Source organism: Mesoplodon bidens, assembly GCF_964165515.1.
Source record: "Mesoplodon bidens genome assembly, chromosome: 3".
NCBI lineage: Eukaryota > Metazoa > Chordata > Mammalia > Artiodactyla > Ziphiidae > Mesoplodon > Mesoplodon bidens.
Genome location: NC_138178.1, coordinates 150,818,570 through 150,832,877, shown reverse-complemented (window position 1 = coordinate 150,832,877; position 14,308 = coordinate 150,818,570). Strand labels below are relative to the sequence as shown.

General features: G+C 39.4%; 1 protein-coding gene across 5 annotated transcripts in view; it reads right to left on the bottom strand.

Annotated features, from left to right (window-relative positions):
- Positions 1-3,399: 3,399 nt before the first annotated feature.
- Positions 3,400-14,308, bottom strand: part of YLPM1 (YLP motif containing 1) — an 82,165-nt gene continuing 71,256 nt past the window's right edge. For 4 of the 5 annotated variants that reach the window (XM_081228617.1, XM_081228618.1, XM_081228619.1 and 1 more), the window contains 2 exons: positions 4,128-4,310; positions 3,400-3,793 (listed from right to left, as the gene is read on the bottom strand). In XM_081228617.1, coding sequence (XP_081084743.1) covers positions 4,164-4,310 — 147 coding nt within the window. In that variant the 3' untranslated portion in view covers positions 3,400-3,793; positions 4,128-4,163. Of the gene's footprint in view, positions 3,794-4,127; positions 4,311-14,308 lie in introns of those variants that run through there. The other variant, XR_014015374.1, reaches the window with a different exon arrangement.

The window sequence follows — 14,308 nt, the reverse complement described above, 5'->3', positions numbered from 1 at the left end:
ACATACTCCTGAACCTTCTGATTTCATACCATATGAATGTATTACTTATTCATAAAAATTACTATTTTCTTTTTGAATATGTGACAAGGCAAATCAATGCTTCAGTGCCTTTGTTCATATATGTGGTCTGGCAATAGCTTTCCATTACTACTCATCCCCTCCTAGGTACTTATTAATGAGCCTTTGTACCTAAGCGATTCTCTTAAGCCTCCATACTAGTTCTGAAGATCAGTTTCACTGGTTACCTGAAAATGCTTCTAAATTATTACTCTTCCAACCTACACTCACTGCACTATTTCATATGGCCTAGCTCAGTTATAGTAGCTGACTATAAAAGGTGACAACTATCTTCAAGCCAAGTGAAAATTTTTAATTTTAAAAGCATATATGAGAACAAGTCAAAAAATAATGATGATGATGACAGCTACCAATTTTTGAGCTTGATACTGTGCCAAGCAGCTTTACAAGCATTATCTCAATTTACTCCTCACAGAAACATTTAATAGGTGAGTTTTGTTATTTTTATTTTATAGATGAGGAAACTGGAGCTCAGATAGGGTAAATAATTTGATTAACGTCACGTAGGTTCTAAGAATGGAACTTGAACCTGTATTAGGGTCTGTCAATACTAGAAATGAGGAATCATTCTTCTATAGCCTAGTAAAATGCACCTCAGTTTTGGTAACTCTGAACTCTAAAATCCATCTGAAACAGCTGTATGGTCTCTTTGTAGCTGACACCCTGCTGCTTTTACAGTGCTAGCAGTAAGCTGGCTCTAGATGTCTATTATTACCAAAATACCTGCACCTTGTGTAGTTAGGAAGATAAAACACTAAACAAAAAGCTGAGGTGCCTCCAAAGTTACACATTTTTAGGCAATCCAATTCAGAACTTAATACTTGGTCTCCAGATGAGATGGCACTTACTTTGATCTGTACAATCAACAATCGGAATTCTTTCACAAGAAATGAATCCAACTAGAAAATTTAAGATTTTATCTTTATCCAAAAACTTCTGAACTAACTATTGATATCTTAATCAAATTTGAACTTCTGGAAAATTATGTGCATCACATAAGTGTCAACAAGCAGACTACCGTGTATTATTAATGGCTTTTGACCTCTGTATCAGTCACAACATATTTTGAATATGCCAGCTTAACCCTAAATAAATGATTCCCAAATAGATAAATTTCTGCATCTCATCTACCACATTACTTGCACGGGAGTTTACAAGTAGAGTTGAATTGCTGAAGTGAGAGGTTTTACATTGAGTTTAAAAGATCTGAAACATTAAAGATAACTGGAACTTTCCCCAACATCGGACTATTTTGTATTAAGACACAGATACCACAAAAGATTTTAAACTTAGTAGGTTTAAAATAAAAATTAAAAAACACGTACCAAGCAGCTTTCTGAGATAAGGAAAACAATGTTAATAAACAACAGTGCTACCAAATAAATGCAACCCAAGTTTGGTCCTCTGGATTCCAAGGACATCTCTTAATAAACTTAAAGTATTTGTGTTATCAAGGCAATTTCTAACCACACCAAATTTCTCCAAGATGTTCCTGATCTTTTTCTTCTATTCTGCTTCTAGCAATAATGTAAATTTAAGAATTTCTTAACAGCAAAGTCAAATATCAACTGACTATTACTTTATTTTTGGTGCCTGATCTTTTTTTCATTAATCTCCTTTCATTGAGGTTATGTGTTATACCAATTTCCTAAAGTAGGCAACATACTATGTTCGTCGCCTAAGGTCATGTTAATCTGTATCTTCTAAAAATCAGCAGAGGCTATTTCTGACCCTGTTCATTTTTCTCTCCCCCCTCTTGGCATAAGATGGCAGACACAAAGCCATGGCTGCAAGGCAAAAGCATGACAGATTTAAAGGGATTCGTGGGTGATTAACACTTCTCATTTCATTGGCATTCTGAATACTGTCAGTCAGAACATAAAAAGGTTAAGAAAACTGAAGTAAAACATTCTCTATAAGAACAGATATACCTCCTGAACTAAAGAACACATTCTGGAAATTTTGTCTTTTGATGAGAACGGACATTTGGTAGGTTCAGTAATTAGTAAGTTGGTCTTTGTATAAATGATAATTCTATTGACTATCTTATGATGTAGCTTAATTCAACTTGAGAGGCGGCTGAGAAAGATCACTACATAGAAATGTCTTGTCGGCCAATAAGCAATCAAAGTAGCTTGTTAAACACTACAATCACCAGAAGTTACTTAATGTAGCAAATTATACATTCAGTATTGACTTGTTAATAACATAAAGCCTCTTACATGTAAACATTCAGAATTGCAGAAAAGATAAAAAAAGTACAGAGCCATCAGAATTTCCCGTTAGTCTTCAGCACTATAATTTCAAGTTCTTGAACCCAAAATGATACTATCTGAATGGTAATAAACATTATAATAAATAATAAATATTATCTCTATTCACACAGTATTTAATGTAGGTCATAAAACTAAAAGGTTTTTATTTGTAGCCCAAAAGTAAACGTTTCAAAATATTCAAGCCTTTTGTAAACAAATTTACAGCTTACTGAGTTAAATTACATAGTGGGAATGATGTTTGAGAAAGAAGTCTCTTCTCTGTCTTCTCTCATGCTGGAAATAACTTTTTTTTTCTTTGCAGAATGAAAAAGGGAAAAGAGATCCTTTTCTGTTTTTAAACAGGAACGATATTTGGGTTTTAGCTCTGTATATTTCTAGGCTCCACCTGGTACCATTCACAAGAGAGGAAATTCCATGCAGAAGGCCATGCTTCCCAATAATGAGCAATCTGGCAAGAACCTGAAAACTTGACAGGCTTAAAGGCTGCCTACCAGAGCACTCTGCATCGCCATACTCCTGCCCTGCAATCTTGACTTAAAAAATCAACAATTCAAGGTTAGCAGTAAGGCAACAAGCTCCCAAGCTTCACGGAGTACATCAGTTTTGTCTAACAGGAGTCAAAGCCAGATCAGGGAAAAATCAAAACATAACAGAACGTGAAGGGAGAAAGTAAGAAGAGGAAGGAAAGAAAAGAGGGAGGAGCAGAAAAAGGATCCAAAAAATAAATAAAACAACAAAACATCATGATACAGAACAGATGTGCTCCAGGGAACTGAGGAATATGTGAAATTGTCTCTACTAGTCTTCAAGACACAAACATAGAGAAAGAAATCAGCTATAAAACAATGGTAAGTGTTGTGAACATCACTGAGCCTTGTGTTTATAACATGAATTATGGAATCACTGAGCTATATAATATTGAATGGAAAAGAGGTTTTGGGATGTTCAATTAGCATGTAATTAGAACACCATATTAAAAAAGCAATAAAAATAAAATTAAGAAAACAAGAGAAAGGGGCTCATGCTGTACAGCCCATGAATCTCATTGGCTTTATCATGAAAGTTTATTTTTTTTAATCCTAGTACAATCAGCTACCAGTTACATACAGTAAAAAAAACACAAACAGCCACAAAGCAATGATGATAGAGATAGTCTGCAACACTGTACAGTGGAGGAAACGTTGTCTGTTGGAGTCCTCCGGCAGATCTCCACCTGGCCTCGGCAGTTAAGCTATCAATCCCTCCCTCCCCAAAGTAGTTAAAAAGAAAAATCAGTGTCTTGCTTGGGTAGAGCAAGATCCTAATACCTCTCGGGGACACTGGAGAACTTTAAAAAACTAAAGCAGTAGAAACAAAACAAAAACTGAAATGTGGAAGCAAGGTGACACACAACGAAGCTCCATGAGGCGTTGGCTTCAGACCACCTCAAAACGAACCACCTGGAAAGAAAAGAAAAGGCTGTCACAGCAGGAAGGAACAGACAGAAAATTCAGCAGACCTTAGTCTCTCTCATCACTCCACTCCTTACCAAATCTATAGAATCCAAGCTTTTCTTAAGTCTTATATTTTTATAAGTAAGCCAGGTTGCAGAAAATTGCTTCCTTTTCTAATACCCTGTATTGCAAATGCTGGCAACTAGCACATACTTACTCTTTTAGAACCAGAAAACAATACAAGAAGAGAAGCATTTTTAGCAAAGCATGCTGTCTTCTTTTATCTCAAACTCTTCAAAACAACAAACAGTAGGCTATTTATATGACTGTGTACCCTTACCTCAGAGGAGTAATGACTCCATTCAAAAACTAAGTCTCATATATATTTGGTTCGATTGAGGGCTTTTTCAGCCAGGTGACCACTTTCATCTGTGATCTTCTCCCAATCAGTCTGTCCGACCACAAAACCTATGGCCCTTTTCCTATCTGCATCCTTCTTTTCTTCCAGGTCTGCCCATCTCACCTAAAAAGAACACAGCATTAGGCTGGGCTTTAGAAAAAATAAGTACGCAAAGAGCCTCTTAGCTTTCTGAATAGTCTAATGGGTAGGATAACTAGTTTAAAGCCAGGAGGTTAAAAAATTAGAAGTTAACTGTGGAGAATTGAAGAAAGCCATATACCTTAAGTTACAGAAAGAAAACTCTCTAGTCAATCACGAAGTCCTAACCACCACTCCAGCTCCTGAACAGTTCAGCCCTCAGTTCAGTCCTATCCCCTTCCCCCTCCTGTCGCTCCTTTTTAGTTCACTGGCCTCATTTTTTACCTAAGGAAAAGCACTAACTTCTACCTAGTCTTCCTATCTTTATTCTCACTCCCTCCGATCCACTCTGCCAGAGGAATCGTCCTAAAATACACACAGGTTTAAATCTGTGCCCTACCTATGGAATAAAATCCAAGCACACAGGTCCCTCTGGATCTGGCCCTGTCTATTCTCCTGCAGCATCTCTGGGCAGTACCTATGGCACTTTATACAGCAACACAAAATTACTTCCAGCTCTCAGAACACACTGGGCCATTCCTCATCTCCGTAAGGCTGCACAAACTAGACTCTCTTCCTGAAACGTCTTTGTTCTAACCTGGTCCACCTGGCATGAGTCTAGTCATCAACCCTAGCTTTATCCCTCTTGTCCTTTGCCAATCAAATAATTAATCATTGCTTCCCTGGAGTTACTTCTGGATTTTGACATGTCTAGTTTTGAACTTCCATACTATATTGCAATTATCCACTTACAGATCTCTCTTCCCTAACAGACTATATACACCCTAGATCAAAGACTGAGTTGTTTTTTTCTTTTTTAAAAAATTTATTTATTTTTGGCTACATTGGGTCTTCGTTGCTATGAGCAGGCTTTCTCTAGTTGTGGCGAGCGGGGGGTACTCTTCGTTGCAGTGCGTGGGCTTCTCATTACAGTGGCTTCTCTTGTTGTGGAGCACGGGCTCTAGGCATCCGGGCTTCAGTAGTTTCAGCACCTGGGCTCAGTAGTTATGGCTCACGGGCTTAGTTGCTCCGGCATGTGGGATCTTCCCAGACCAGGGATCGAAACCATGTCCCCTGCATTGGCAGGCAGATTCTTAGCCACTGCGCCACCAGGGAAGTCCCGAAAGTCTAAGTTTTATTTATCTCCACATAATAAATTTTTTTGAAATTTATCCTTAGAAAACAGGGAGCTGGTATGATTACTTTCATTTATGAGATGAAGAGACGAAGAGACAGACTCAGTTGATACCATTTATGGCAAGATTATAACTACAAATATATAGATCAGGGATATTATCTATTGGTATTCTGATATTTTTAAAATATGGATTCTTACATGTTATAGTAATAATTTTAAAAATATAAGCAGATATATCCTCTAAAACATGAAATACTTAAAAAAGAGAGACTATGAAACTGTGGTTTGCAGTACCTAGTACCAAACTCTGCCAAGATTGTATTTTAAATATGGCTTGTGATTTATTGTGATTGTGATCTGTGACAAGGAAAGGGAACCAGAGCATGCTCAACCATGCTGCACCTGGAAATGTGTAATTGCTCTTAGAGGTACACTGACCCTCATTATTATCATTTATAGGAATGGTAATCAAATGACTAGGCTTCCCCCCCCACCACCACTGTTTTTAGCAACCAGTTAGCTAAAGATAAGATACACAGTAACAGCTGTGGGGGAAAACTGATAACACCTGACTCTTTTTTTTCTCTTTTTTTTTGTTTTGTTTTTATTATTATTATTTTTTTTATTTTTTGCTTTATAACAAATTTAATCAGTTATACATATACATATGTTCCCATATCCCCTCCCTTTTGCGTCTCCCTCCCACCCTCCCTATCCCACCCCTCCAGGCGGTCACAAAGCACCGAGCTGATCTCCCTATGCTATGCGGCTGCTTCCCACTAGCTATCTACCTTACGTTTGGTAGTGTATATATGGCCATGCCGCTCTTTCACTTTGTCACAGCTTACCCTTCCCATCCCCATATCCTCAAGTCCATTCTCTAGTAGGTCTGTGTCTTTATTCCTGTCTTACCCCTATGTTCTTCATGACATTTTTTTTCTTAAATTCCATATATATGTGTCAGCATACAGTATTTGTCTTTCTCTTTCTGACTTACTTCACTCTGTATGACAGACTCTAGGTCCATCCACCTCATTACAAATAGCTCAATTTCATTTCTTTTTATGGCTGAGTAATATTCCATTGTATATATGTGCCACATCTTCTTTACCCATTCATCTGATGATGGACACTTAGGTTGTTTCCATCTCCGGGCTATTGTAAATAGGGCTGCTATGAACATTTTGGTACATGACTCTTTTTGAATTATGGTTTTCTCAGGGTATATGCCCAGTAGTGGGATTGCTGGGTCATATGGTAGTTCTATTTGTAGTTTTTTAAGGAACCTCCATACTGTTCTCCATAGTGGCTGTACCAATTCACATTCCCACCAGCAGTGCAAGAGTGTTCCTTTTTTTCCACACCCTCTCCAGCATTTACTGTTTCTAGATTTCTTGATGATGGCCATTCTGACTGGTGTGAGATGATATCTCATTGTAGTTTTGATTTGCATTTCTCTAATGAGCAAAGATGTTGAGCATCCTTTCATGTGTTTGTTGGCAGTCTGTATATCTTCTGTGGAGAAATGTCTATTTAGGTCTTCTGCCCATTTTTGGATTGGGTTGTTTGTTTTTTTTGCTACTGAGCTGCATGAGCTGCTTATAAATTTTGGAGATTAATCCTTTGTCAGTTGCTTCATTTGCAAATATTTTCTCCCAAAAGGGTTGTCTTTTGGTCTTGTTTATGGTTTCCTTTGCTGTGCAAAGGCTTTTAAGTTTCATTAGGTCCCATGTGTTTATTTTTGTCTTTATTTCCATTTCTCTAGGAGGTGGGTCAAAAAGGATCTTGCTGTGGTTTATGTCATAGAGTGTTCTGCCTATGTTTTCCTCTAAGAGTTTGATAGTGTCTGGCCTTACATTTAGGTCTTTAATCCATTTTGAGCTTATTTTTGTGTATGGTGTTAGGGAGTGATCTAATCTCATACTTTTACATGTCCCTATCCAGTTTTCCCAGCACCACTTATTGAAGAGACTGTCCTTTCTCCACTGTACATTCCTGCCTCCTTTATCAAAGATAAGGTGACCATATGTCCGTGGGTTTATCTCTGGGCTTTCTATCCTGTTCCATTGATCTATCTTTCTGTTTTTGTGCCAGTACCATACTGTCTTGATTACTGTAGCTTTGTAGTATAGTCTGAAGTCAGGGAGCCTGATTCCTCCAGCTCCAGTTTTCGTTCTCAAGATTGCTTTGGCTATTCGGGGTCTTTTGTGTTTCCATACAAATTGTGAAATTTTTTGCTCTAGTTCTGTGAAAAATGCCAGGGGTAGTTTGATAGGGATTGCATTGAATCTGTAGATTGCTTTGGGTAGTAGAGTCATTTTCACAATGTTGATTCTTCCAATCCAAGAACATGGTACATCTCTCCATCTATTTGTATCATCTTTAATTTCTTTCATCAGTGTCTTATAATTTTCTGCATACAGGTCTTTTGTCTTCTTAGGTAGGTTTATTCCTAGATATTTTATTCTTTTTGTTGCAATGGTAAATGGGAGTGTTTTCTTGATTTCACTTTCAGATTTTTCATCATTAGTATATAGGAATGCCAGAGATTTCTGTGCATTAATTTTGTATCCTGCAACTTTACCAAATTCATTGATTAGCTCTATTAGTTTTCTGGTAGCATCTTTAGGATTCTCTATGTATAGTATCATGTCATCTGCAAACAGTGACAGCTTTACTTCTTCTTTTCCGATTTGGATTCCTTTTATTTCCTTTTCTTCTCTGATTGCTGTGGCTAAAACTTCCAAAACTAGGTTGAATAAGAGTGGTGAGAGTGGGCAACCTTGTCTTGTTCCTGATCTTAGTGGAAATGGTTTCAGTTTTTCACCATTGAGGATGATGCTGGCTGTGGGTTTGTCATATATGGCCTTTATTATGTTGAGGAAAGTTCCCTCTATGCCTACTTTCTGCAGAGTTTTTATCATAAATGGGTGTTGAATTTTGTCAAAAGCTTTCTCTGCATCTATTGAGATGATCATATGGTTTTTCTCCTTCAATTTGTTAATATGGTGTATCACGTTGATTGATTTGCGTATATTGAAGAATCCTTGCATTCCTGGAATAAACCCCACTTGATCATGGTGTATGATCCTTTTAATGTGCTGTTGGATTCTGTTTGCTAGTATTTTGTTGAGGATTTTTGCATCTATGTTCATCAGTGATATTGGCCTGTAGTTTTCTTTCTTTGTGACATCCTTGTCTGGTTTTGGTATCAAGGTGATGGTGGCCTCATAGAATGAATTTGGGAGTGTTCCTCCCTCTGCTATATTTTGGAAGAGTTTGAGAAGGATAGGTGTTAGCTCTTCTCTAAATGCTTGATAGAATTCACCTGTGAAGCCATCTGGTCCTGGGCTTTTGTTTGTTGGAAGATTTTTTATCACAGTTTCAATTTCAGTGCTTGTGATTGGTCTGTTCATATTTTCTATTTCTTCCTGATTCAGTCTTGGCAGGTTGTGCATTTCTAAGAATTTGTCCGTTTCTTCCAGGTTGTCCATTTTATTGGCATAGAGTTGCTTGTAGTAATCTCTCATGATCTTTTGTATTTCTGCAGTGTCAGTTGTTACTTCTCCTTTTTCATTTCTAATTCTATTGATTTGAGTCTTCTCCCTTTTTTTCTTGATGAGTCTGGCTAATGGTTTATCAATTTTGTTTATCTTCTCAAAGAACCAGCTTTTAGTTTTATTGATCTTTGCTATCGTTTCCTTCATTCCTTTTTCATTTATTTCTGATCTGATTTTTATGATTTCTTTCCTTCTGCTAACTTTGGGATGTTTTTGTTCTTCTTTCTCTAATTGCTTTAGGTGCAAGGTTAGGTTGTTTATTCGAGATGTTTCCTGTTTCTTAAGGTGGGATTGTATTGCTATAAACTTCCCCCTTAGAACTGCTTTTGCTGCGTCCCATAGGTTTTGGGTCATCGTGTCTCCATTGTCATTTGTTTCCAGGTATTTTTTAATTTCCCCTTTGATTTCTTCAGTGATCACTTTGTTATTAAGTAGTGTATTGTTTAGCCTCCATGTGTTTGTATTTTTTACAGCTCTTTTCCTGTAATTGATATCTAGTCTCATAGCATTGTGGTCGGAAAAGATACTTGATACAATTTCAATTTTCTTAAATTTACCAAGGCTTGATTTGTGACCCAAGATATGATCTATCCTGGAGAATGTTCCATGAGCACTTGAGAAAAATGTGTATTCTGTTGATTTTGGATGGAATGTCCTATAAATATCAATTAAGTCCATCTTGTTTAATGTATCATTTAAAGCTTGTGTTTCCTTATTTATTTTCATTTTGGATGATCTGTCCATTGGTGAAAGTGGGGTGTTAAAGTCCCCTACTATGAATGTGTTACTGTCGATTTCTCCTTTTATGGCTGTTAGTATTTGCCTTATGTATTGAGGTGCTCCTATGTTGGGTGCATAAATATTTACAATTGTTATATCTTCTTCTTGGATCGATCTCTTGATCATTATGTAGTATCCTTCTTTGTCTCTTCTAGTAGTCTTTATTTTAAAGTCTATTTTGTCTGATATGAGAATTGCTACTCCAGCTTTCTTTTGGTTTCCATTTGCATGGAATATCTTTTTCCATCCCCTTACTTTCAGTCTGTATGTGTCTCTAGGTCTGAAGTGGGTTCCTTGTAGACAGCATATATATGGGTCTTGTTTTTGTATCCATTCAGCCAATCTGTGTCTTTTGGTGGGAGCATTTAGTCCATTTACATTTAAGGTAATTATCGATATGTATGTTCCTATTCCCATTTTCTTAATTGTTTTGGGTTCGTTATTGTATGTCTTTTCCTTCTGTTGTGTTTCTTGCCTAGAGAAGTTCCTTTAGCATTTGTTGTAAAGCTGGTTTGGTGGTGCTGAACTCTCTCAGCTTTTGCTTGTCTGTAAATGTTTTAATTTCTCCATCAAGTCTGAATGAGATCCTTGCTGGGTAGAGTAATCTTGGTTGCAGGTTTTTCTCCTTCATCACTTTAATTATGTCCTGCCACTCCCTTCTGGCTTGTAGAGTTTCTGCTGAGAGATCAGCTGTTATCCTGATGGGGATTCCCTTGTGTGTTATTTGTTGTTTTTGCCTTGCTGCTTTTAATATGATTTCTTTGTGTTTAATTTTTGACAGTTTGATTAATATGTGTCTTGGCGTATTTCTCCTTGGATTTATTCTGTATGGGACTCCCTGTGCCTCCTGGACTTGATTAACTATTTCCTTTCCCATATTAGGGAAGTTTTCAACTATAATCTCTTCAAATATTTTCTCAGTCCCTTTCTTTTTCTCTTCTTCTTCTGGAACCCCTATAATTCGAATGTTGGTGCGTTTAATGTTGTCCCAGAGGTCTCTGAGACTGTCCTCTATTCTTTTCATTCTTTTTTATTTTGCTCTGCAGCAGTTATTTCCACTATTTTATCTTCCACCTCACTTATCCGTTCTTCTGCCTCAGTTATTCTGCTATTGATCCCATCTAGAGTATTTTTTATTTCATTTATTGTGTTTTTAATCGATGCTTGATTCATCTTTAGTTCTTCTAGGTCCTTGTTAACTGTTTCTTGTATTTTGTCTATTCTATTTCCAAGATTTTGGATCTGAGAAATAGAATCTTGGATCATCTTTACCATCATTATTCTGAATTCTTTTTCAGGTAGACTGCCTATTACCTCTTCATTTGTTAGGTCTGGTGGGTTTTTATCTTGCTCCTTCACCTGCTGTGTGTTTTTCTGTCTTCTCATTTTGCTTATCTTACTGTGTTTGGGGTCTCCTTTTTGCAGGCTGCAGGTTCGTAGTTCCCGTTGTTTTTGGTGTCTGTCCCCAGTGGCTAAGGTTGGTTTAGTGGGTTGTGTAGGCTTCCTGGTGGAGGGGACTAGTGCCTGTGTTCTGGTGGGTGAGGCTGGATCTTGTCTTTCTGGTGGGCAGGTCCATGTCTGGTGGTGTGTTTTGGGGTGTCTGCGGACTTTTTATGATTTTAGGCAGCCTCTCTGCTAATGGGTGGCATTGTGTTCCTGTCTTGCTAGTTGTTTGGTATAGGGTGTCCAGCACTGTAGCTTGCTGGTCGTTGAGTGAAGCTGGGTGCTGGTGTTGAGATGGAGATCTCTGGAAGATTTTCGCCGTTTGATATTATGTGGAGCTGGGAGGTCTCTTGTGGACCAGTGTCCTGAAGTTGGCTCTCCCACCTCAGAGGCACAGCACTGACTCCTGGCTCCTCAATTTGGGATGATTTGTTGTCCATTCATGTATTCCACAGATGCAGGGTACATCAAGTTGATTGTGGAGCTTTAATCCGCTGCTTCTGAGGCTGCTGGGAGAGGTTTCCCTTTCTCTTCTTTGTTCTCACAGCTCCTGGGTCTCAGCTTTGGATTTGGCCCCGCCTCTGTGTGTAGGTCGCCGGAGGGCGTCTGTTCTTTGCTCAGACAGGACAGGGTTAAAGGAGCAGCCTCTTCGGGGACTCTGGCTCACTCAGGCCGGGCGGGAGGGGGGGGCACGGAGTGCGGGGCGAGCCTGCAGTGGCAGAGGTCGGCGTGACGTTGCACCAGCCCAACGCGCGCCGTGCGTTCTCCCAGGGAAGCCGCCCCTGGATCCCGGGACCCCGGCAGTGGCGGGCTGCACAGGCTCCCGGAAGGGCGGTGTGGACAGTGACCTGCGCTCGCACACAGGCTTCTTGGCGGCGGCAGCAGCAGCCCCAGCATCCCACGCCTGTCACTGGGCTCCGCGCTTTCAGTCGTGACTCGCGCCCGTCTGTGGAGCCCCTTTAAGCAGCACTCTTAATCCCCTCTCCTCGCACACCAGGAAACCAAGAGGGAAGAAAAAGTCTCTTGCCTCTTCGGCAGCTCCAGAGTTTTCCCGGACTCCCTGCCAGCTAGCTGTGGCTCATTAGCCCCCTTCCGGCTGAGTTCTCGCCGCCAGCCCCAGTCCTCTCCCTGCGCTCTGACCGAAGCCCGAGCCTCAGCTTCCAGCGCCGCCGGGGCGAGCAGACAAGCCTCTCGGGCTGGTGAGTGCCGCTCGGCACCGATCCTCTGTGCGGAAATCTCTCCGCTTTGCCCTACCCAGGTATGTGGGGAGTTTCTTGCCTTTTGGGAGGTCTGGGGTCTTCTGCCAGCGTTCAGTAGGTGTTCTGTAGGAGTTGTTCCACGTGTAGCTGTATTTCTGGTGTATCCGTGGGGAGGACGGTGATCTCCGCGTCTTACTCTTCCGCCATCTTACCCGGAAAGCTCCTGACTCTTTTTAAAGTAGATTTTTTGTGGGTAGAAAACCTATGACTCAATTTCTTTCATGGGCCTCAGTAAAAAGCTATTTTAATAAACAGTGTGGGCTTCTGTGTACCAAGATCTCTGGGCCTTCTGCCCATTAATGCTGATGTATTTACTTTGACAGATTCATGCACCCTCTCTCAGCTCTCCCTGGGATCAAGTGTACACATTTTAGCAAAAGATGACTATGGTTAAGGGGAATGAAGAATGGATGGACGGACGGACAGATGGATTGTGGCCACTGAACAAAGAAACGGTAACCAGTCCACAGTACTTCCTTAGCACAGAGTTAAACACACTAATCAATCTTGCCCTGAGTAAACTAACAGCTAATTTTTAAATCTGTAGTTTAAATTCTGTCTTTAAAACGGATGCTATATCAACATTATTTATTTACATGTTGGGCTCCTCCAGTGGAGGTCCACTCCTTAAGTGGCCTCCAATTGCACAGACCTGACACACAGACATACAACGCTGTAGAAGGAATGAATAATTACCCAAAACACTCAAAATATATGGAGCAAAATTATGACTTTCAACTAGAAATAGCTTCTTAAATGTCAATGTCCCTCGTAATCTTCCTAGAGGTACTTTTATTGAGATTTACAATCACAAGTTTTTGCCATTTATCTTAACTGTAAAAAGACAAAAAAGTTATAATAAAGAAAACTCTTGACCAGTACTCAAAAGTTTCAGATACATATATTTTACCCGTTGTCACCAAAAATATTTCTGAAATGTGTGAGTTCAGCAAACAAGAGAAATGTTCACTTTTCCAGTTATCAAAGAAACACAAATTAAAGTCCATTTTATACCCAACTAAGCAAGTGGAAATTTAAAAAAATAAATTATATTTTAAAACCTAGCCATTTTGGTAAAATTCGAATATGATCAACTCTACAGAACTACCTTTGTGTTACAGTGTAAATTAATCCCAGAAACCTGCCCAATATTTATAGAAAGCTGAATTATAGAAATCAAGAGACCCCAGGAGGGCTTCCCTGGTGGCGCAGTGGTTGGGAGTCCGCCTGCCGATGCAGGGGACACGGGTTTGTGCCCCGGTCTGGGAGGATCCCACATGCCGTGGAGCAGCTGGGCCTGTGAGCCATGGCCGCTGAGCCTGCCCATCTGGAGCCTGTGCCCCGCAATGGGAGGGGCCACAACAGTTAGAGGCCCACGTACTGCAAAAAAAAAAAAAAAAAAAAAAAAGAGACCCCAGGAAAGGAATGAGTAATGAGTCCTGCATTCCTTGCTACCTGTAGGATTTCCTTGTGCTCTGATGTTGATTTTGGTAAGTGGTTTGAGTGTTAAAAACTATTTGAAGCTGATTCACTTTGATATAAAGTAGAAACTAACACACCACTGTAAAGCAATTCTACTCCAATAAAAATGTTAAAAAAATTACTATCTCCTCAAAAAAAAAATAAGCTATTTGAAATGAGGGTGGGAGGCAGGGAGGAGAGTGAAAAGAGGAGCCACAAGAATTAGGCTGTGTACCGCTCATGCTCTTTGTCCAGCCAGCTTACAAAGTAAATTACATGGGATCACATACTCCTGATTGAAGAGAGTAATAAGTTACCTGACTAAAAATGAACTAGAGAAAA